At 49.1% G+C, this 21,548-nt stretch overlaps 2 protein-coding genes, 2 long non-coding RNA genes and 1 other non-coding gene across 5 annotated transcripts; 4 read left to right on the top strand and 1 right to left on the bottom strand.

Annotated features, from left to right (window-relative positions):
• Positions 1–5,053: 5,053 nt before the first annotated feature.
• Positions 5,054–6,060, top strand: LOC120710791. Its single transcript, XR_005690015.1, has 3 exons — positions 5,054–5,098; positions 5,786–5,893; positions 5,994–6,060. It is a non-coding gene; the product is annotated as an uncharacterized LOC120710791 (long non-coding RNA).
• A 3,945-nt stretch (positions 6,061–10,005) lies between these two features.
• On the top strand, positions 10,006–10,584 carry LOC120710256 (E3 ubiquitin-protein ligase RDUF1-like). Its single transcript, XM_039995899.1, has one exon. The coding sequence runs from the start codon at positions 10,006–10,008 to the stop codon at positions 10,582–10,584; it is 579 nt and encodes a 192-aa protein (XP_039851833.1).
• A 401-nt stretch (positions 10,585–10,985) lies between these two features.
• LOC120708632 lies at positions 10,986–12,581 on the top strand. The gene is made up of 2 exons (XR_005689403.1): positions 10,986–12,212; positions 12,312–12,581. It is a non-coding gene; the product is annotated as an uncharacterized LOC120708632 (long non-coding RNA).
• A 35-nt stretch (positions 12,582–12,616) lies between these two features.
• TRNAL-CAG lies at positions 12,617–12,697 on the bottom strand. The gene has a single exon. It is a non-coding gene; the product is annotated as a tRNA-Leu (tRNA).
• A 5,683-nt stretch (positions 12,698–18,380) lies between these two features.
• LOC120708631 (aspartic proteinase PCS1-like) lies at positions 18,381–20,315 on the top strand. The gene has a single exon (XM_039994002.1). The coding sequence runs from the start codon at positions 18,592–18,594 to the stop codon at positions 19,924–19,926; it is 1,335 nt and encodes a 444-aa protein (XP_039849936.1). The 5' UTR covers positions 18,381–18,591; the 3' UTR covers positions 19,927–20,315.
• The last annotated feature ends 1,233 nt before the right edge of the window (positions 20,316–21,548 follow it).

Here is a 21,548-nt window from a genome sequence, read left to right as displayed (position 1 = left end):
TCCTTAGTCTTCTCTTTAATGGGAATTAGGGTCAAAGGTGGGCCGCGGTAAAAGAGAACCCAAATGGGCCCGGGCACATGGATACGTGCGCCACGTGTCAGGCCCTAGATTTGCTCGTGCGAGCGCGAGGGCGGGGGGTGGGGGCAGTTTTCTTATAGGGCGCGCGCGTGCCGCAAGCGATTGCAGCGAACGGCCCACGTGTTTGTACTGCTTAGAGATGGAGACGGTGGCTGGCTTTCCAATTTCTACCGCTTCGGATTCCACTGTCATTTTCAAAAATTCCAGACACGCTTTGTTTTATTCCCCTTTCCCCTATCCCCTTCCTTTAGCCTCGATGTGCAGGCGAAAGGGGATCCAATCGCCGTATTTGAGGGAGACAGGGTGGCGAATCGTCGGAGACCCGCGTTGACTTGACGTCGTGCGCCGCGCTTGCCGTGCGATTCATCCGCGCCGAGGCGGAGTGCGCACCAGAAGCAAGTGGAAGCTACGACGAGCTTGCCGCGCCTCCATTTCACCTGCTGCATGGGGAGTACGCCAGGGATGAGGAGGTAGCCACGCCGAGCTCCGCCGTGCTTCGGTCCCCTGCATCGCGGGGGTACGCCGGAGTCGAGGGGGCAGCCACGCCGAGGACGCCGCCCGTCGTTTCGACTACATCGAGGCAGAGTACGCAGGAGAAGAGAAGGGAAGCCACGCCTCCGTTTCGCCTGCAACGAGCCGGAGTCCGCTGGAGAGGAGAAGGGAAGCCACGCCGAGCTCGCCATGCACCGTCGTTTCGCCCGCACGTAGTGGGTCGAAGGGGATCGATGGCGAGGTGGAAGGGGATTGCAATTTCAGGTGAGCTGAAATCGACCGCCGCAACTGTCGCTGGCCTTCAATTTCAGGTGAGCTGCATCGCTCCCATCCTACCTGCCCCTCGAATCCATGGCATGTTTCTCCTGCACAGCACCATGGCATCTTCCTCCTGCACACCACTAAGACAGCACCCTGCTAGCAAGGGGAAGCAACTGCACGCATCTATTTTTTTTATCTTATCTTATCTGATGAGCTGCATGCGGAAGCCTAGGTTTAGTAGGTAAATTTTCTTCACAGTGCTCTACGCATTCAGGCTTTTGGTAATTTCACTAGAGAGATTAAATTCAACATACCATTATACATATTGTTCAAACCAAGGATCATATGTTCTTTTTATTCACTCACAAGGATGCCATCAAGGGTTTTTTCCAGAAACAAGCATGCATAGTTGTTTTCTCTGATAATTTCAACTAGAGGCATCATATATTTTAATTCTGACCTACACATCACCTGCTACATATAGGGAAAAAATATCTGAAACTTAGAGAAAAGCTCTTGATTATCAGTATTCTAAGTTTGCAAGTAGTGTGCGCTGAATGTGTTTTTAAGCCTGTGGCTTCAAAAGCATGTGACATATGAAGTTTTTAGAATATGAGATTTTAGTTATTTAGTTTTCAGTTACAAAGTTTTTGTCATGTTACTTGAAAGTTCGCAACATCCAAAAATTTTTATTGTATCATTGTTCGGAAAGGTTTCTTCAACTTAAAAAAAAACACCAACATGTTAGCATGTTCCCATTTTTTTTGTAGGATTTTTTCCTAGCCAGCTGCAAACTTTACTGCTTTTTGACAGGAGCAAATGCAATGTGCCATGGAGAAGAAGGTACATATGATTTCTTCCATGTTTTTTAAAAATCTTTTCATTTGCCCTCAGGCTGGGATTTGCATAGATTCTCTTTTGTATATGCTTTTTTTTTAAAAAAAATATTTTCTTATTGATTATGTGCAGAATTTTAGCAGCAATTCAACATTACTTGTTCAATTGCTGCTAAAATATATTCTAGCCCATTGAGTATTGGAAAGATTTTAATTATATGTACAAAACTTCCTACTCGTATATCTGAAACTTACTACTAGCATATATTGAACATTATATTTGTAGACTAATAAATTTGTATAAAAACTCATTATCCTTTTAGTTGACATGCAGTAAAAAAATAGCCTAGTAGTATCTTGATATCTGAAATATACATCTAGCTAGTCCTAATGTCATGCATATGACAATGAGGGGTGCTCATATCAATTAATCCATGATGCAGTAAAATAGAGATGTCAAAATAAAGGGGAAAAACTATTGTCGTAGCTGAATCTCATATATAACTTGCTTACATAGATATCTGCAAATCTAATATTGTAATTGAATCTTGCACATAAATCAAACTAAAATGAGAATATCTTGCATCCACCTGATGCCCAGATGTATCTTGCATCCACACAAGTAGTAGTACCAAAAATAGATAAACACTGACAAAATCTAACCTCAACAGAGGATTTGCTGATGATCCCAAAACATGTTCGACACACACAGGCTGCGCCTCCATTTCTGAATCATCTTAGCTCCCAAAACTCTTTCAGCCTAGAACCTTGAAAACAATGTCGTGATGAACCTTGAAACAATTATAAGACTAGTCTGTCGGAAAAGAACTGAAGATTTGAGGGACACGGACCCAATAGATTGACGAAGGACACTGAGCGTGAGGGAGTTCTAAATCCTCCCCTTCCGTCTCTAGTGCGAGCATTGGCCCTTCCGCCTCGTCGTCAAAGTTGCCAACCGAAGTCAACGGGAGCTAAAATTATGAGATGCTTCACAACAATAGAAATCAAGAATACTGCCAAATCAGCATGCCTTTTACAAGACCCTTTTATCGTTGCTGATGTTCTTCAACAGAATTATGAGAAGAAGGTACATATAATTAAAATCTATCCTCCTGCTCATCGACATCGACCACAGCAACCATCGATGGCCTTTAATTTTAGGTGAGCTACATCGTGCCCCATCTGTCTGTCCCTGGAATCCATGGCATGTTCCTCCAACACAGCACCACGACATCTTCCTCCTGCACACCACCATGGCAGCACCCTGCTAGGGGGAAACACCTGCACACGTGCACCCGTAGGAATTTGATTTTAGGTTTCTACATCTGATTTTTCATCTCATCTGATGAGCTGCCTGCAGAAACCTAGCTTTAGTAGGTAAATTTTCATCACAACATTATAAGCTTTTAGGCTTTTGGTAATATAACCAGGGAGATTGAATTCAACATACCATTATACATATTGTTCAAATCAAGAATCATATGTCCTTTTTTTGAATTCAGCATTATTCAAGGATTAAAATAGACAACCCATGACCCATTTAAGGTCTTTTCTCCACTATGACTTATGACCATGAAATTTCATTTTCATGGTACATTCCATTATCAACATAAAGCGGACTATTTTAAATATTATGCCCAAAGCTGCCCCTAAAAAACATGAATATGGCTTTAGTCGTACCAGGGTAGAGTTCTGAATTGATAGGGTCAAAGTTTTATGTCACGAGCTTGATATATTCATTGTTTCCGAACTGAATTTTCTGAAATTCATTTTTTCGCAAAGTATTCTATACATGATTTGAAAGTTACATAGTATCTGCACTCAAAGTTTTCAAGTAGTGGGTTCAAAGTTTTTTGAAATGAAGTTTTAGCATTTTTTCAAATTTTAAAATGCCCTTTGTTGAAAGTTCTAGAATTGAGTGTGCAAAGTATTGGACTTGACAATATAAACTTGAGAATGTTCAAACTAAAGTTTTGGATTTGTGAGTAGAAAGTTCAAAATTGGCTGCTAGCAAGTTTATGTATTCATGCCCTGTTTGTTTTGTTAGCGCAACTTGTGCTACAAAAAGAATCTTTTATGCATGAAGCATCAAATAAAGTTTATTTGTAAAATCTTTTCGCATATGAGTGTAACTTTTTGAGACGAATATAATGAGCCGAGTTCCACCATGACATGTGCTAGTACAAATTTCATGCAACTGTGATTGCAAAGTTTTGAACAACAAAGTTTTTGATCCAGGTGTATAAAGTTTATAATATGATAGTATACATTATTTCAAAGTTAATTAGTATCTGCATTCAAAGTTTTCAAGCAGTGGGTTCAAATTTTTAGCATGTGTCTTTAAATGTTGAGACAAACCAAGTTTTTGCTCATTACTTGCAGACTGAATATTGTGAAATTCTTTTTTTTGTCCAAAAGTTTTCTATTCGTGATTTGAAAGTTACTTAGTATCCGCATTCAAAGTTTTCAAGTAGTGGGTTCAAAGTTTTAGCATGTGTCTTTAGAGGTACAGAGCAAGTTTTTTAGTACGAACTTTTGTATCAGTGACTATAAATTTTTTATATAGTTGGATCATAAATTTTAAAATGTGCTTTTTTGTACAAAGTTATTGAATTCAGTGTGCAAAGTATTGGACTTGAGAATACAAATTTGAGAATGTTCGAACTAAATTTTGGATTTGTGAGTATAAAGTTCAAAATGAACTGCTAGCAAGTTTATGAATTCAGAATGCATTTTTTTGTTTTTTTAAGATACTACCTTGTTGTGCCTAGCTGTTTTTAATTCTGCCAACACAGAGTCTATGAATAGTATTTTTAGATTTTTGAAGATCCTATCTTGCTGTGCCTAGCACTCTCCATCAGAAAATAAACTCATGCTTTGAGTTGCTAGTATTTTTGGCAATTTGTCAAGGCATTTGCGCAGTAGGGTTCCTTTTTTGTTTTTCACTAAACCATGATGAAATTCATTTTTGTGAGACATGACCATGGTGTGTCAACATTAACAAGAAGCTTATCAAACTAGCATTTTGTATAGGTGACACCAAAGCTCATTGAAAGCTTTGAAACAAGACTTTGGAGCACAACACTTCTCAAGCATCCAGGTGCGACCAATGCATATTGATTGCTGTGAAAAAAATTCTACACATGATTTTCTAAGTTTATAAGTTCATAACGATATATGCATGCCCTTATACTAGAGTCACCCGTATATGTTATAATAGAGAAAGTTTGAAAATATGTTAATAGAAAAGTTTTGAATTTAGTGTGCAAGCTTTGAATAAAAGTTTCAATATCCATGTATAAAGTTTCCTATCTAGTAGTAAAGTTTTTGAATTTTTTGTGCCCTTTTTATTCCACCTCATGATAGTGGTATATTTGTTTATGAAACTCATGCAAAGCCACGATGGCGAGAAGCAGCACCTGTTCAAACCAGTGAGTACACTTTTTGGTACCCATATCTTTTTTTTGTAAATCATGCCGTAAAGTAGTGAATATAATTATTTCATGATTTTTTTTTTCATTCACAGTTCATGAGCAGTCATAATATGCTTTTATATACAAAAACCATACTTCGATATTTTCAAGTTCTACATCACGAAGTTTATTAGTGTGCTAGTATGAAGTTCATAGTTTCAGAATTAAAAGTTTTTTAGGAGGATGGGGGAGGTTACGAAGTTCATTACTGAGCTAGTACAAAGTTCATAGTTTTGGAATTAAAAGTTTGGGGGGAGGGGGGCGCACTGCAAAGTCTACTACTATGGTAGTACAAAGTTTGTTGGTGTGCTAGTACAAAATTTATAGTTTTCTGATTTTCAACTTTTTTGAAGCTGCCGATTCTATTACAGTTCATTACTCAGCTAGAACAAAGTTCATAGTATTGGATTTCAAAGTTTTGGGTATGCGACTGTAAAGTTTACCACTATAGTAGTACAAAGTTTATTAGTGTGCTAGTACAAAGATCATAGTTTGCAGTTTTCAACGTTTTTTTAGCTGCTAATTCCATTACAAAGTTCACGGTTCCTAATTTTCAAGTTGTGGAAACAACAAACTTATCTGTGGCGTGTACAAAGTTCATAATTTCAAATTTTATTTTAAATAGATTTGTCTTTTTTGCTACAGGAAGATGCAAAACCACTACGTGAATGCACGTTCTACTACCTACTGTCACACGCATGCAATAAAAAGTACAATACCCTTGTAGACATAAAAAAAATACTAACCATGCATGTAAGTTTTCCTGTTGATATTTTTTTGTTCATTCTTAAAACCAGTTTATATAAGTTGAGCACAAGAGCTACAAATTTTCTCATTTTTTCAATCTTTTCAGGGTGTCACCATTGGATTCTATCAGTGAAGATGTTGTTTATGGTTTAAAATAATAGCTATATTCGATGGAGAATATGAACAGAGCTATTAATTTTTAGATTATTATATGTTTTAGAATGACAATCAATCAGTCTTTTTTTATTTCTACTGTAAACCTAAATTTAGAGATTTTTTGATATTTATTTATAAATCTGAGTTCTACATTCATACGGATGTGAAACCCCCCGCCCATTCACTCACCCACACACCCGTCGTCCCATAAAAAAAAGGAGAACAGATTAGAAGGCAAAGTAGAGCACGGAACTAGAAGCGACAGACTGTAACACTAGAGCAGGTCAAATGCTCGTTCACTACTACCACTGGCACTGCACGTGCGCTGCTTGCTAGCTCCGGCGCTCGTTCGCTGCTTTGTTGCCGCGGCGCACGATCGTCAACTAGCGCCCCCCGGGGGTGGTGATGCGGCACGCGACGTGGACTCCACAAAAAGAAAAATCACGGCGAGCTTCCATTGGGGGTAAATTCTTGATAAGCCACGTCTTGTGATTTCCCGCGAGTGGAAGGTGATGGTCCGTGATCCACGTGCCGCTCCACCTTTAGAAAGCGACTGGATAATCGTAGCTCGTTTTTCTGTTGTGTATGGCAATGGCATGTTTCTTGGTCCTTGGATATGGGTGATCACGGCAATGGCATGTTTCTTGGTCCTTGGATATGGGTGCAAACGTAAAATAGAAGGAGCCAGCGGCTGTATTCAAGAGACCCCTTTGCCCTATCCCTCGTCAGGTTTTCAAGATTTGTGTGGTCTTGGAAATGGTCGAGTTTCCTAGTCCAGGATTTCATTAGCTTCCACTATCGAGCGGCACACTTTGCGTATGCGACCAGCTCGTGTGCGAATGCGTCAGCTTCGTTTTATATTAATCGACCCGGCGGCGAAACTTTAGCATTGTATATTATATTGTGATGCTCGCTTTTATTTGGGGAATTAGCGACCATGGACATGAATTAGAGTAGGCGTTATTCTGATTTCAGCCCGATTACCTGTTGAGCTGCTTTGCTCACGTTATGTTTGCTTTTCAGTGAACTCCTGTCGTCTACGTCATCGACCATTTCGTGATGATAGCTATACACCTTTGCGTTATCTCATATGGATACAAGTGTACACACTGTGGATTGAGAGCTTATAAATGTTACTCTGATAATATGCGTTATTTCTCTCCTCTCCCTTTGAGAACCGATGTCAACGTCAAATGCTAGACCTCCTCGTCGCCCGGATTCAGTAACGTTGCTTTAGCAAGTCACAACGTGACTGGCAGCCCCCTATCCGGTGGGGGTGATGATTATATGTTGCGGGCGTTTCTCGACTCGAGTAACCTTCCCAAACCGGTATACTTATATTTGCGGGCCCCCATCGCTTCCACCCTCCGATATTTGTGGGCTGCCTTCAATCATGGAAACTGTCCGTGCCCTCCAAGTCAGGCCCAGAATCGGATTCGATGTCGCGGTTTTTTCTTTTTTATATTTAAAAAAATTAAAATTTCAAAAATATATGTCGGTTTTGGAAAATTTCAAAAATATACCCCGGTCGCCCTATGGGGGGCGACAGGGCTCAAATGTAATTTTTTTTCTTCAAATTTGCAACGAAGTCCCTGGAGAAAAAAAAAGAGGGGGGCCTGTCGCCCGTTGGGGGGGGGGGGGGGCGACAGGCCCCTGTAGCCCACCCCAGGGGCGACAGGCCCCTGTCGCCCGTTGGGGGGGGCGACAGGGTCCTGTGTGGCCAACAAAGCCTATTGAATTTCATAAAATTCCTCCAGCGTCCGAAGATTTATTGTGATATATTTGCTCATGACGTCTCACTGCTCATGACTTCAGCACTTACGCTCTACAGCGCTCACTGGTGATTATTGCACTGCCCCGACATATCCCATCGCCCGGAACACTGCAGGGCACCGGCCTAATCGTCATAATTTCACTACTCGATGCATCTCTGTGCATGCAGACTCACAGCACTGCATTACTGCCGCTCGGTCGATCGCGCCTAGATGCCGCCTTCCCCACTACACGCCACAGACCTTCGCTGTAGAATGACAGGTCCGTCGTCCTCGCCAGAGAGAATGCTTTGAAGGTGCGCTGGTGTGGTTGCCGTGTTGTCACATCTTTTTGAAATATTGGAAGAGCACTGCTATTAGGTTGTCGTCTTTTGTCACGTATGTCTAGGCAAACAATGCGACATTTGGGAAACCTGTGATCGCCGTGCTGAGCTTTTTAGCAGCAGACCCTGATGTATTTCTTAGTTCTTAATTCTTATCGTTATATTAATGTGTGTTTTTTAGTATCCTAGTGACATGAAAAGCTCCGAAAATATTAAGGAAAAGTTCAAAGATTTCATAGACTCCCGGCTACAACTGCAAATTAATGGTAAAGGCTACAACACACAGAGTTAAGCTCTTAACTTAAAACATAAACAACTAATTGCAGTGGCATGTGCACGCGACAAGATAATTTCTTGTTGCATCTAAACCTACCATGCCTTATGGAATGTAAAATGCCGGGATTACATGGTACTACTCTACTGAGTGCACCTAGGATATTTGCCCTTCCTAATTGCTTCGGGCCCGGCTTCCTTCGCACGGCGTGCACTCTCTCGCTTTCTATCCCTGACAGCTTCACGTTCGGCCGCCGCCTTACGATCCACCTCCTCCATCCTCTTGCGGATCTCTTCTTGCTCTTTGTTGCGCTTCTCCTCTTGCTGCTCCTCGTGCTTCATTCGGCGCCAACGTTCTGCAGCCCATCTTGCTTTTTGTTCCACAATGTCCTTTGCCTGCTGTGACTGCACGGTGTCGAACCACTGCATAAAATCACAAAGAGACGGAGGAGACTTTGTCCAACACAAGTTAGAATCATAATTCAATGTTAGGTCATATAGAAAAATAGCGTATGTTATCCTGCTACCTTGGCCCGGTCTTTGCCATATCGCTTAGGTGGATCATATTCGTAGTTCTCACACATAAAGAACCTCATGCCGTAGTCATCTCCTAAAACCTCAGATTGCATGAACTTGCATAACGAACCGCAGAAGCACATTGGCACATTAATTCCTTTGGGTACGGTGGCTTTACACTTGCTCCACGGAATGTAGGTTGATCCTGATGAAGACATTGGCGCTATAGTGTGGTGCGCCAAATAACAAACCATAATTTAAGCAATGCACATATCGTATACCAAATCGATGCGTGAAAATATAGGTACTGTTATAATTCTATTGTCTTATACTGCAATATCAATAAGGTACTATCATAATTCTATTCTAATGTATAATTATTTTATTTGAAAAAGTCTGTAATAGTACTCAAATTGTAATACTAAACAAGTGTTCTAAAGCACCAAATCTAATTCAGCTAATCTGCTAATTAAATTAAATTGTTATACAATATCAACGAATTTATACGAAAGTTACCGGTAGATCACAAGTGCGGAATTCGGCAGAGCTTCGCCGCTTCCCTTCTTCTCACCCCTCTCTTTTTTCTGGATTTTTTTGGATTTTTTGAGGTCAAATGAGAGGAGGGAATGAGGGGAGAATGAGGGGGCCTTATATGGGAGGCTGACCCGGTCGCCCGTGGGGGGCGACCGGCCCCCCTGGCGGGCCCACTGGCCTGTCGCCCTTGGGGTGGGCGACAGGGGCCTGTCGCCCCCCCCCCCCAACGGGCGACAGGCCCCCTCTTTTTTTTCCTCCAGGGACTTCGTTGCAAATTTGAAGAAAAAAAATTACATTTGAGCCTTGTCGCCCCCCCATAGGGCGACCGGGGTATATTTTTGAAATTTTCCAAAACCGACATATATTTTTGAAATTTTAATTTTTTTTAAATATAAAAAAGAAAAAACCGCTTCGATGTCGTTGGCGTTTCTCCAAGCCGGAGTCCAATTGCAACCCGTATAAGATGTTGGGCTCGGCTGCCTGGATATAGCGTCAATTTCTTCGCCCCGCAGAATTCAGAATTTCAGATCGCTTGGTGTTGCCGATGCCTGGCACCACCAACGGCATGGAGGCGTCCTTCTGGTGCTACGCATGCAGCCGCCTCCGTCGACCCGGCGCCCAGGGCGAGCCCGTCGCCGGCTGCACCCGCTGCGGCACCCCCGCCGCTGCGCTGGAGGGCATCGTCGGCGTCGTGGACGCCGGCGCGTTCTTGCACGCCTGCCACCCGGAGGCCGGTCTCCGCGCCCCCGCGCCCCTGCCCACCGTCACGGTCCGCGGCGCGGGGCGCGACTGCGCCGTGTGCATGGAGGAGCTGATGCCCGGCGCGAGCGCGGCCGTGACGCCGTGCGGGCACGTGTACCACCCGCACTGCGTCGCGCCGTGTCTCGAGGCCAGGGGCACCTGCCCGCTCTGCCGGGCGCCCGTCGTCGGCGGCGCCGGCGACCGCGACGGCCTCGTCGCGTGCCATCTCCCTGGCGGCCAGATCGGCCTCGGCCGGCGTGTCGCCGGGCGCGTCTACGGGGTCAGGATCCTCGAAGAGGACGGGAAGCTCGTGCGGCCCCGCGTGCTGCGGTGCGGGTTCAAGGGGGTGCGCATCCGCGCCAGGTTGGCAATAGGACTGTAGGAAGGAACCCTGGATCGCTACGACCGCGTGCAGTGAGTACAGCAGCGCTTCGTGTGCCGAGCTCCGCTGGTGCTCCTCTGCTTGAGATATTTCAGGTTTCAGCAAGTATTGACATGTATTTGATCACGCATTCACGCAGTACTGATTACTGTAATAACCCATGTAAACTCCTAGCTACTGGAGAAGAATCGAACAAGTTGTAAACTTTTTTATTGTCAATTTGCATTATATAATGTCTATTGCTTATGAACTTATGACGTCAATATACATAAGTTTCTTGAGTAAAAGTAGTAGTATTGTACCGAAGGAAGTAATTCAATGGAGGTTTCCAAAAAAAAAAAGCAATTCAATGGCTCTTTGACAAAGCTCTAGATCAGCTCAACGAGGACTAGAAGCAATGTTTAAAATCTCCGGCTATAGCTTCTACTATAGCCGGAGATAGCCGCTGGGGAGGGGAGCAGCTAGGATAGTTCAAATTTAACGCTATGATTTAGCTGCCGCTAATAGCTGTGCTTAGCCGGAGATAGCCGCTAAATTAGGCCTTCATTTAGCGGCAGCTAGAAAATTTGACAGGCCAAATTGGAGTTGTCGCGCGGGCTCATGGACGCCCGCGGCCCGCCTGAATTTCAGCCCAAATGTTTCAGCTTTCAGCACATATATAACAGGAAGGCAAACCCTAGCTCGTTCATTTCCTCACTCCAGCTCACAGCCGCTCCTTTCCCCTAAAAAGAAGGCGGCGGCGGCGGCCGGCAGCCGTTGTGCTGCGCCCGGAGCCCCGGAGGTGAGCAGGAGCCGAGGACCGACGACTACCATCCTCTCCATTCCCCATCCTCTCCATTCCTCATCCTCTCCCACAATCGACAGAACCCGAAGCAGCAGCACGAAGCTCTGTGTGTAGGCGCCATGTCCCATCCAGAGCCAGGCAAGTAGAACCTTAACTCTGATTCTGATGAGTAGAAATTCAATAGAGAGTAGACAGTGGAGACTGGATTTTGTTGTGTTAAGTCTCCTGACGACTGGATTCTGATGAGTAGAAATTCAGTAGAGAGTAGACAGTGGAGACTGGATTCAGTAGAGAGTAGAGAGTAGACAATGGAGACAAAGGTGTTTATTTCTAAATTTTTCCAAAACAGCTAAATGACTTAGCTGCAGCTATAGCCAGCTTTAGCTTTCCTTAGCTGCTGCAAAGGCCGGCAGCTAAGAGGCTTAGCCGGAGATTTTAAACATTGACTAGAAGACAGAAGAATCGAAAGGCCCATCAGGCGTCACCGCTCGCCAACCAAAAGTGAACCTCAAGTAGCCCTAGTGTGGAAGAAGAGTTCATCAGTTCCAAGCTTCCAGCATGTTAAAATCATCCACTTGAATACAAATTATGGCCTTACAGGACGCTTAAACTGGAGCCTTGTTTCGCCGCAACGAGCAGTTGGTACAACAAGTCAACAACGCCTCGACGTCTTTGTTTTTGCAGCAGCGTACCGAGATAGGCTACCGTTATTTGATATGAGGAACTACGGGAGTACTGCAGTCAGCATACTGTTTTTCTCTCTCTCGAAAAGATGCAGTCTGCAGACTGTTGCTTGCAATAATCTGCTCAGCCCAAGCGCAAGTGCTGTGTTCGAAATGAACTGGTGCGGCTGCAAACTTTGCCAGAGCCAAGTTTCATCATTCTGACATGTTATGTATGAATTCCATAGCTCCTTGTTTAAGTAGCGAGTATATTATTCTAGTGAACGGAACAATAATCCTACGACGAAGCTCCAGATGGGTTCAAGGTGAAGGTAGGAAGGAAGAGCACACGAAAGCGTCAGGTGACAAAAGAAAACTCAACTCTGGAAGACGTCTTCTCAGTTCGGCCTTCTTTATAAGTTGAAGCATGTGTTCTCTCGTAATTTTTATTTCCTAAGTTGAAGCATGTTATTCTCTCTGTAGAGAAAAAAAGTTGAAGCAGTGTATAACCAGCCATGTTCAGGGAAAAAAAACACATAAAGCTTCTGTGACTGCTAAGGAAAAAATGAGCATAAAAAAGGGTTATTGTCAAGAATGGGATTCGAACCCATGCCCTTTCGGACCAGTACCTGAAACTGGCGCCTTAGACCAACTCGGCCATCTTGACAACTTACCTTCCTTTGATACATTATTTTATTAATACTATGTAATCAAATTTTGATACCGGACAAGAAAGCTAGTCATGTTGCTGGTGCCACCGCCCAAATCGCGTACCGATGCCGATCGATCAAGATCAAATCAACTGGTTCATGCACCGGCAGCCAAAATGAATTGGCCTGTTGGGGATCAGGAACCACGCGGCTAGTACGAGTGTACAGCCAAAAGGCCGTGAGATCTTTTTCAGGGGGGCCATGGCCACAGTACTCCTCCGACCTCCGATGTCCGATCCCCCGTTGCCAGACCATAATGATCACTGCCGTTCCGGCCGCGGCGCACCATCATAACGGCGAAAGGCCCCACGGCCGGCACCAAATTAAGCCCCCCTCGCCCCGTGCAGTGCGGTACAGAGATGCCATGCCCGCCCCGCGCGCGCAGGTAGGCAAGCAGGCAGACAGGCAGCTGAGCGCCCGGACCCCGGGCAGCGGCGGCGGCAGCTCAGCTGCTTCGTGCGCCCACAGGCCACAACTACACGCAACTGCGAGCGCTCCATGATTGATAGTCGGTAACCTCTGGGCCTGGGCAGCTCGATTGCTGGAGCAAGGAGAGCATCTCCACGCACTGTGCAGCAGCAGCAGCAGCAGCAGCAGCAAGAGAAGCGAGACTGCGAGAGCGACACCCAGCTGTGCAAGTGCGGCTAGATCGAGCCGATCCAGCGCTGCACCCGCACGGCTGCACCGTCCTTGGCCCTTCTGTGCCATCCACACCCTTCGGCATGGACCATGGCGTGGCGTGGAGTGGCACGGGCGGATGCAGATGGATGGTCCATCCATGGCTGCACGCATTGCCGAGCAGCACAGGTGCCGGCTGTGCAGCACCACAACTCACCTACCATCCCACCAGGTCCGACCGAGAAAGCTAGAATAATCCTGAGCGCAACAGCGCGCCGCATGCCAGTGCCCTAGTGGTCTCTTGTTCGCCAGTACCGCGCCGATGGATGGGCCTATCTCCGCCGAATGATTGAAGCCATGGCTCACCCTCCATGCGTAGCGAGCGTGTCAGCGCAGCGAGTCCGCTCGGCGCCATCATTCCGGAGCGTTTAGTTCGTTATGATTGCTGATGGCGCGCTGCCAACCCCTCCGATTAGTCCGCAAGCGTTGCTGTCGTCCTCTCCGGATAGCCGGCCGCCGTGGAGCCGGCGCGGGGCACGGGCACGGGCGGTGGTCGGCGGCGGCGGGAAGTCAAGGGCGGTGCCGGCAGCTCGGAGCTGGACGGCTGGAGACCTGGAGTCTACTACCAGACCACCCCGTGCTTGTGAAAATATCTAGATCGCTATCGTCTCAAACTCTCAATCATGGATAGAAAAGAAGATAGGTGATGACGGGACTAGACTAGCAGCATGTTGCACGGACCTAGCAAAGCGTTCCGTTTCGTGACGATTATTGTTTGTCCGCGTAAGCCGCAGCCTCAGTTGCTGTCTCCAGCTATAGTTACCGTGGACTCGTAGCTCGCAGGTGCTAGAATTAGTAGTCTGTAGCATCGAACGGGTGTTCCGAGCAGATCGCCTCCCGAGCACAGGGACAGTGTTGGGCGAGTGGGTTCATAGAAGTAACCCTTGTGCCTGCGCCGTTCCCCACCAAAATTGGCGGTTCTTACACTAGAAGTAGGGGGATTACGTTGTCCCCGAGGGCATCCGTGCTCGTAACCCTGCTGAGAGCGGTGGACTTTGCGCGTTTTGTTTACTGGGGATGATCAGAGTCCTGCCGCTGCCAGGACAGACAGCGGAGCAAATCTTCTTCAGTGCTCTGCTCTCTGCTGCGCCCTGCAGACTGCGGCACTGTGCCCCCTGCAATTTTTTTCTAAAAAATTATGACAGCGCTAACCAAGACACGTACACTGGATTTCAATAATGGGCTGTGTTTAGTTCCCAAAAACTTCCCCCCAAACTCCAAACTTTCCATCACATCTCCATCACATCAAAACATTAAATATAGCAAATGACTCATGCATGGAGTACTAAATGTAGTTAAATAAAAAAACTAATTACATAGTTTTGATGTACGTTGCGAGACGAATCTTTTGAGCCTAGTTAGGTCATGTTAGGACAATATTTGCCACAAACAAAACGTGCTACAGTGCGCTACAGTGACTGATGTGACTTTTCGCATCCACTTTTTACACTCTTTTTACGGAACTAAACACACCCATGGTCTCATGGTACTGTAACAAACTAGCTAGGGTTCTGACGGCCCGCGCGTGGCGAGTGTGGCTGCGCCGGCACCAGCGCGATGAGCTTTTGCTCACCAAGGTGAGCGTGGAGGATTGGCGCGTGTGGAGGACAGGAGGTGCCGGCGAGATGAAGGGCGACAGAAAACCGGCGGATGGCGGCGTCGTGCTGATGAGTGAGGAGGGAGAGCTTTGCGCACGCAGGTGGTGGCCGACTGACCTCCCCGGGGCGGGCAGCCGCCGCTTCGTCGACAACAGCTACCAGCCGCAACCTCCCCCGCGCGCTCCATGAAGACCATGATTGCCCGGAATCCCGTGGCGCATCGGCCAGAGCCCAGAGGCAGAGCCATGGCGCCCTCGCGAGAGCGACCCCCAACCGTGCGACTAGATCGAGCTGGTCCATGGCTCCACGCACCGTCGACTAGCAGCAGCGCCTGCCGGCCCATGCTGCGCCGCGCCACTGCTCCACCTACCCAGCAGGTCCCCCCCCCCCCCCCCCCGCACTCCTGCAGGGCCCGATTCAGAAGGCAGCTAGAATGATCGTGGAAGAACAGCGCACGCATCTGTGTCCCTGAAACCCTGACGCTGCTCGCCCCGGTCCCGTGCAGGAACGAGATGGGCCTAGCTGATGATGCTCGGCGCGTCATCAGACCGAGCTCGCTATGACAGTAGAATATAATCACTATGCATTGCTCAGTTGCTGCTGATCTGCTGCCTTTTAGGGACAGGCGATGGATTAATCCCCGCTCGGCGGATCGGTCCACGGGAGCTGCCGCCGTCTTCCTCTCCGACCAGCCGCCGTGGAGCCGGGGCATGGGGCCGCGGGCGAGCAAGCGCTGGGCCTGGGCGGCCGGCAACTTGGACGGCTGGATCCTACTGCCAAACCAAGAAACCAAGATCGATCTACTCGTCAAATCGGCCTCAATAATCGATATCGTCTAGGAACACCAGCCGGGCGAGACCCGGTGGAGGCTTTTCAGGCACCGGTATTCGGAAGCATGGCGCCACGCCGCCGTTTGCATTTGCAATCTTTGCATCCGCGTCGCCGGATGGAGACCGATGCTGCACCTGCGCCTGCGGCCTGCGCGCTGTTTCCAGCTGCACCTACTCCTCTAGTGCTGCTGTATGTAGAGTGACCATGGCTGATAAAAAACTAGTAGCGCTCGCAGGGCGCCCCCGGAAAATGTGGTCTGGGTGACTATGACGACGCCCGACCATGAGTGTGTTCGGTCCCTGTAAGGCGACCTCCAACGGTCCCCTGTAAAACGCCCCCCACCCTACGTAGGGGGGGCTTTGGGGGAGGGAGCGCTCCAACGGCTCCCCCCACAGCTCCCCCTATGCAGGGGGAGAGATGAATCTCCCCCCACGTATGGGGGGAGTTTCAACTCCCCCTATATCTCTAATCACACCGTTTCTTCGTGATATTAATCCCGTTTGAGTCCCGTAACACGATGATAATGTGTATTATGGTAGTACAAATACTGTATGATTTTTTTAAAATTCAAAAACGTTAAATAAATAGTTAGTTAATGAGTGATAGTATATAGGGGGAATAGATATGGGGGGAATGGTTGGAGAGAAGGAGTTATAGAGGGAGGAATCTTTTGGAGGGAGGTAGTAAAATATAGTAAATAGTACGTTTGGGGGGAGTTGGATGGGGGGAATGGTTGGAGAAAGCCTAACCGTGCGTCTTGTTCCCCGCTCCCTTTGCTTCCCCCCCCCCTATTACCACCGTACGTGTTGTTCCCCATGGCATTCGGCATTTCTCTACGTACTAGAAACAGGTGATACGCCGTCTCCGAGGCCATTCGTGCTTGTAAACCCGGTGCCCCCGCCGTGCACGCTCTCCGTGCGGCTTCATTTGTTTACCGCGACCAAGGCGTGCCGGGCTGCCGGCCGGGCAGGATAGACAGGGGGCAAATCTTCCACGACCGCTCTGCAAACCAAGAGTCCGAGACAAAGTTTGCAGCCTGATAATGCATGGTAGAGCACCCGGACTCACACAAAGTTGCGAGTTGCTCGATCGCCATCAAAGCGGAGAGCCTCATGATTACTGTAGCTAGGCTAACATACTTACGTACCAAAGCACCCGGCCAACACCGGCTAGGACGGCGCCGCCGCGTGAGGGTACGGCGGGGCAGCACAAAAGGGTCGGGTCCGGCGGGGCGGCGAGCCGGAACCGGCAAACCGCGTCGCGCTGACGGGTGGCGAGAATGAATGCCTTGCGCACGGGCGCGGAAAAGGGCTCGCTCTCGATCGATCCCCCTTTACGCCGCGCGCGGGCGGCTTCAGCAGTACTGCTTGCTTCGGTTACGTAGCTTGAATGCCCTGCCTCCCCTGCTTGGAACGGAAGGCAGGCATCGCATTCACCGCACCCCCCCGTTTGATTGATGGGCGGCTGGCTGTACGCGGGACGTGGTGCACTGCTGGTAACTTCCATGGTGGGTGGATGCAATGGATGATGCATGGTCCGTCCCTGCAGAGTCGTGGCGGTAGATGAGGGCATAACTCCGACGTACTCAGACGCTTCCTTGGGTAGGGATTGTACGCCCTTTTCTACCCAACCCCCCACGGTGAGAACTGCAGCTGAAGCTAACGCCACACCCGGACCCGGCACACCGGCCATGTCATATCTTTCGAGATTTCTTTTTTTTTGTTCTCGACGACAAGTACCAATGGCGAATCAATCATGGGATGTGCATGTACATTAGTCGTAGTAGTGCTTTAGCAAAAGGTGCTTGTTTTCGGCGCAGCAAATACTGCAGCCGCCCAAAGTTCCGGCCACGTGGAAAGATCACACACAAACTAGCTGGCGAGTCTGCGAGTGCGAGTCGAACCTGTCGGGTTCAGACGGAGTAGGCTCGGCATCTGAAGAGCAACCATTGTGCGAGGGACCTATCAGCTCACCCGACGGTACGATGCAGTACATACGACGCCACATCAATTTCCTGCCAAGCTCGCCGCGGCACAGGGGACGCACCGCGCGCTGTGTCCGCACGCACGCACGAACGCGCGCCATATGAATTGCTCCACCAATGCTCGGGACCGACGGCGCCGAAGACGCAACAGTAAAACAAGCGGGACCTAACACGATAATGTACTACTACTACGTACGGATGCCAACACGATTTGTTTGTGGCACGTGGTCACCTTTCTTGAGGCGTTGGCACGTCCACGAGGTGACGTGTGTGCCATGGCACGGAGCGGTAAAAACTGGTGGGCAGGAGCAGCACAGGACTGCAGGAGCGTGCAGATTACCGCAGGCAGCAGTGAAAATGCACCAGTGCAGCAGTGCTAGGCTGCAAGAGCCATGCCATAGAGGGCTAGCCCCAGCTGGCGCTCTCCGGTAGCGATGCCCACAAGACGACAGGCGGAAGAACGCGGCTTCCTCTTCCAGGCGACAGCGGCGCGTCACGCTCACGCGTCTCTCCTCGGCTGCTCCCCGCTCCCGTCCCCGTCCCATCTCTCTGCGTCACCATTCGCCACCACTCCAGTGCACTGCCCGCGTGCACACTCCTCTCCTCGCCCACGGCGTGCCACTGCCACCCCGCCCATAAAAATCCACCGGGAGGCCCGGCCGCGAAACCCCACCCGCGAATCCAACACGAGAACGCATCGCGTCGCCCCCCTCGCATCACATGCGCGCATAGGACCCGGCTGCAGGTCGCACTCACCACCATGCCGCCCCCGCTGCTCGCCTGTCTCCTCCTCGTCCTCCTCGTCTCGCCGGCCGCGGCGCGGCCGTGGTCCGTGGCGGCCGAGGCGCCGAAGCCCGCGGCGAGGCCTCGCGTGTTCCCGCTGCGGGCGCGGCAGGTGCCGGCGGGGGCGCTGCCGCGGCCGCCGAGCAAGCTGCGGTTCCACCACAACGTCAGCCTCACCGTGTCGCTCGCCGTCGGCACGCCGCCGCAGAACGTCACCATGGTGCTCGACACCGGCAGCGAGCTGTCGTGGCTGCTCTGCGCGCCAGGCCGCCGGGCGAACGCGAGCGCCCCCAGGGGCGCGTCGTTCCGTCCGGGGGCCTCGCGCTCCTTCGCCGCCGTGCCCTGCGGCGCCGCGCAGTGCAGCTCCCGGGACCTGCCGGAGCCGCCGTCCTGCGACGGCGCCTCGCGCCAGTGCCGCGTGTCGCTGTCCTACGCGGACGGGTCCACCTCCGACGGCGCCCTCGCCACCGACGTCTTCGCCGTCGGCGACGCGCCGCCGCTGCGGTCCGCGTTCGGCTGCATGTCCTCCGCCTACGACTCGTCCCCGGACGGCGTCGCCACGGCCGGGCTGCTGGGCATGAACCGGGGCACGCTCTCCTTCGTGTCGCAGGCCAGCACGCGGCGCTTCTCGTACTGCATCTCCGACCGCGACGACGCCGGCGTGCTGCTGCTCGGCCACAGCGACCTCCCCCCGTTCCTGCCGCTCAACTACACGCCCATGTACCAGCCCACCCTGCCGCTCCCCTACTTCGACCGCGTTGCCTACTCGGTCCAGCTCCTCGGCATCCGCGTCGGCGGCAAGCCGCTGCCCATCCCGGCGTCGGTGCTCGCGCCGGACCACACCGGCGCCGGGCAGACGATGGTGGATTCCGGCACGCAGTTCACCTTCCTGCTCGGGGACGCCTACTCCGCTCTGAAAGCCGAGTTCTTGAAACAAACCAAGCCCCTCCTCCCGGCGCTCGACGACCCCAGCTTCGCGTTCGAACAAGCGTTCGACACCTGCTTCCGCGTGCCCACGGGCCGCCCGCCGCCGTCGGCGCGGCTCCCTGCGGTGTCCCTGCTGTTCAAGGGCGCGGAGATGTCGGTGGCGGGGGACAGGCTGCTGTACAATGTCCCCGGCGAGCGGCGCGGGGGCGACGGCGTGTGGTGCCTCACGTTCGGGAACGCGGACATGGTGCCCCTGACGGCGTACGTGATCGGGCACCACCACCAGATGAACCTGTGGGTGGAGTACGACCTGGAGCGCGGCCGCGTCGGGCTCGCGCCCGTCAAGTGCGACGTCGCCAGTGAGCGGCTCGGCCTGATGCTGTGACGCGAGCCGTCACCGCTCTGGGGGGGGGGGGGGGGGGGGGGGGGGGGGTTGTGTGGCCTGCCTGGAGGATCCGCCGCTGGCCCGCTGCCTTGTAGTATAACCGTAGGCAACCAAACGTTTCAGTTTGGAACTTGTTTGTCTTGATCGTGCGTGTGTACAGTTTGTAGTGTAAGCTGGAAATTAAGTGTGCCGCGTAGTGATGTGTTCACTCTTTGACTGAGCATGTAGGGTTGTGTACAGTGTACGGTGTGAAGCTTGACTTTCTTTGCTTATTTTGTTGTTATTACTAGTGTCTTCTCACTTTTGGTGCTGCATCTTAGATGATACTGCAGCAATTTGCAGACTACTGAATTATTGCTGATGCAAACATAAAAGGCTTGGAGTTTGGATTCGAGTATGTATCACCAGATTGCTTTTGCTGCAACCGACAGATAGCAGAGACAATCTGAGCACGTGACAGATGCCACGACGAGTGTTTTTGGAACTCTGTTGGTCCGTGGAATCAGAACAACTAGCTGTATAGCCCGCGTATTTGCGCAGTTAGTATTAAAAATCCAAAAACTTACATGTTGTTGTATCCTTTCTTACTTAAAGATTATACTAGTTTTTTTACCATACATCATCCTGTTATCGTAAATTATGTCTTATTGTTGATTAAAACAATTCAACTATGACCTACCTATAATAACAATTTGATTTCTTGAGCTTTAATAATATTATGCAGATAATTATTCTTATTTTCATTTTATATTATTAATTAAAACAATTCAACTATGATCTACCTATAATAACAATTTGATTTCTTGAGCTTTAATAATATTATGCAGATAATTATTCTTATTTTCATTTTATTTTGATTGATTGTTGTTAGCTTTAGTTTTTATTAATAGTATATATTTGTAACTAATACATAGCTAAATGGTATTTTATATTGAATTTTTCATAATGGCATTGGTGGATGATTTTTAATTAGGCATAGGAGTATTTTAGGTTAATTTTTATTGTAATGGTAGTGGTGGGTAATTTTTTTCTATTTTTTTCCAATTAACGTGAGAATTTTTAGGCCTTGAGAGCGAATGTGGAGACTCCGTTTGTTGACCAAATAATAAGATAATAGATGATCTGGCAGAAAAGAATGTTCAGGAGGGCTTGTGTCAGCCCACGTTGCCGACAATGTGAGTGTGATAAAACAGGCGACCGACACAGGGGTTGTCGTGCTGAGTATATATAGCCTTAACTCTAAACAGAAGGGACTTCCCCCTATCAACACTAATACGCCACTACGGTATCTAAGCATTGACACAACCAAAAACGGCTGCCATTCCGATTGTCAACACGAGCGTGTGACTAGTTAGGATCCATGGCCTAAAAGCTAGTCTGACTAGAGATTGGACAGCCCTGTAAGGCTACCGGTCAGGTTAAATAGATGAATCTGCAACCGAACAAGTGCCTTCTTGGATGAAACGACGATTCAGCAGCTCAAGATTCGGCCGCTCGAGTTCCACTGGAGCGAGAAGGGACCAACCCACGGTGATTTTCACCTCACAAAAGCCTAGATTGCATGTATCATAATCAAAGCTGGCCTTATCAGTCACGAAACCAACCTGACCTTTTGCAAAAAC

Source organism: Panicum virgatum, chromosome 5K (genome assembly GCF_016808335.1).
Source record: "Panicum virgatum strain AP13 chromosome 5K, P.virgatum_v5, whole genome shotgun sequence".
Taxonomy (NCBI): Eukaryota; Viridiplantae; Streptophyta; class Magnoliopsida; order Poales; family Poaceae; genus Panicum; species Panicum virgatum.
This window is presented reverse-complemented; position numbering and strand designations above follow the sequence as displayed.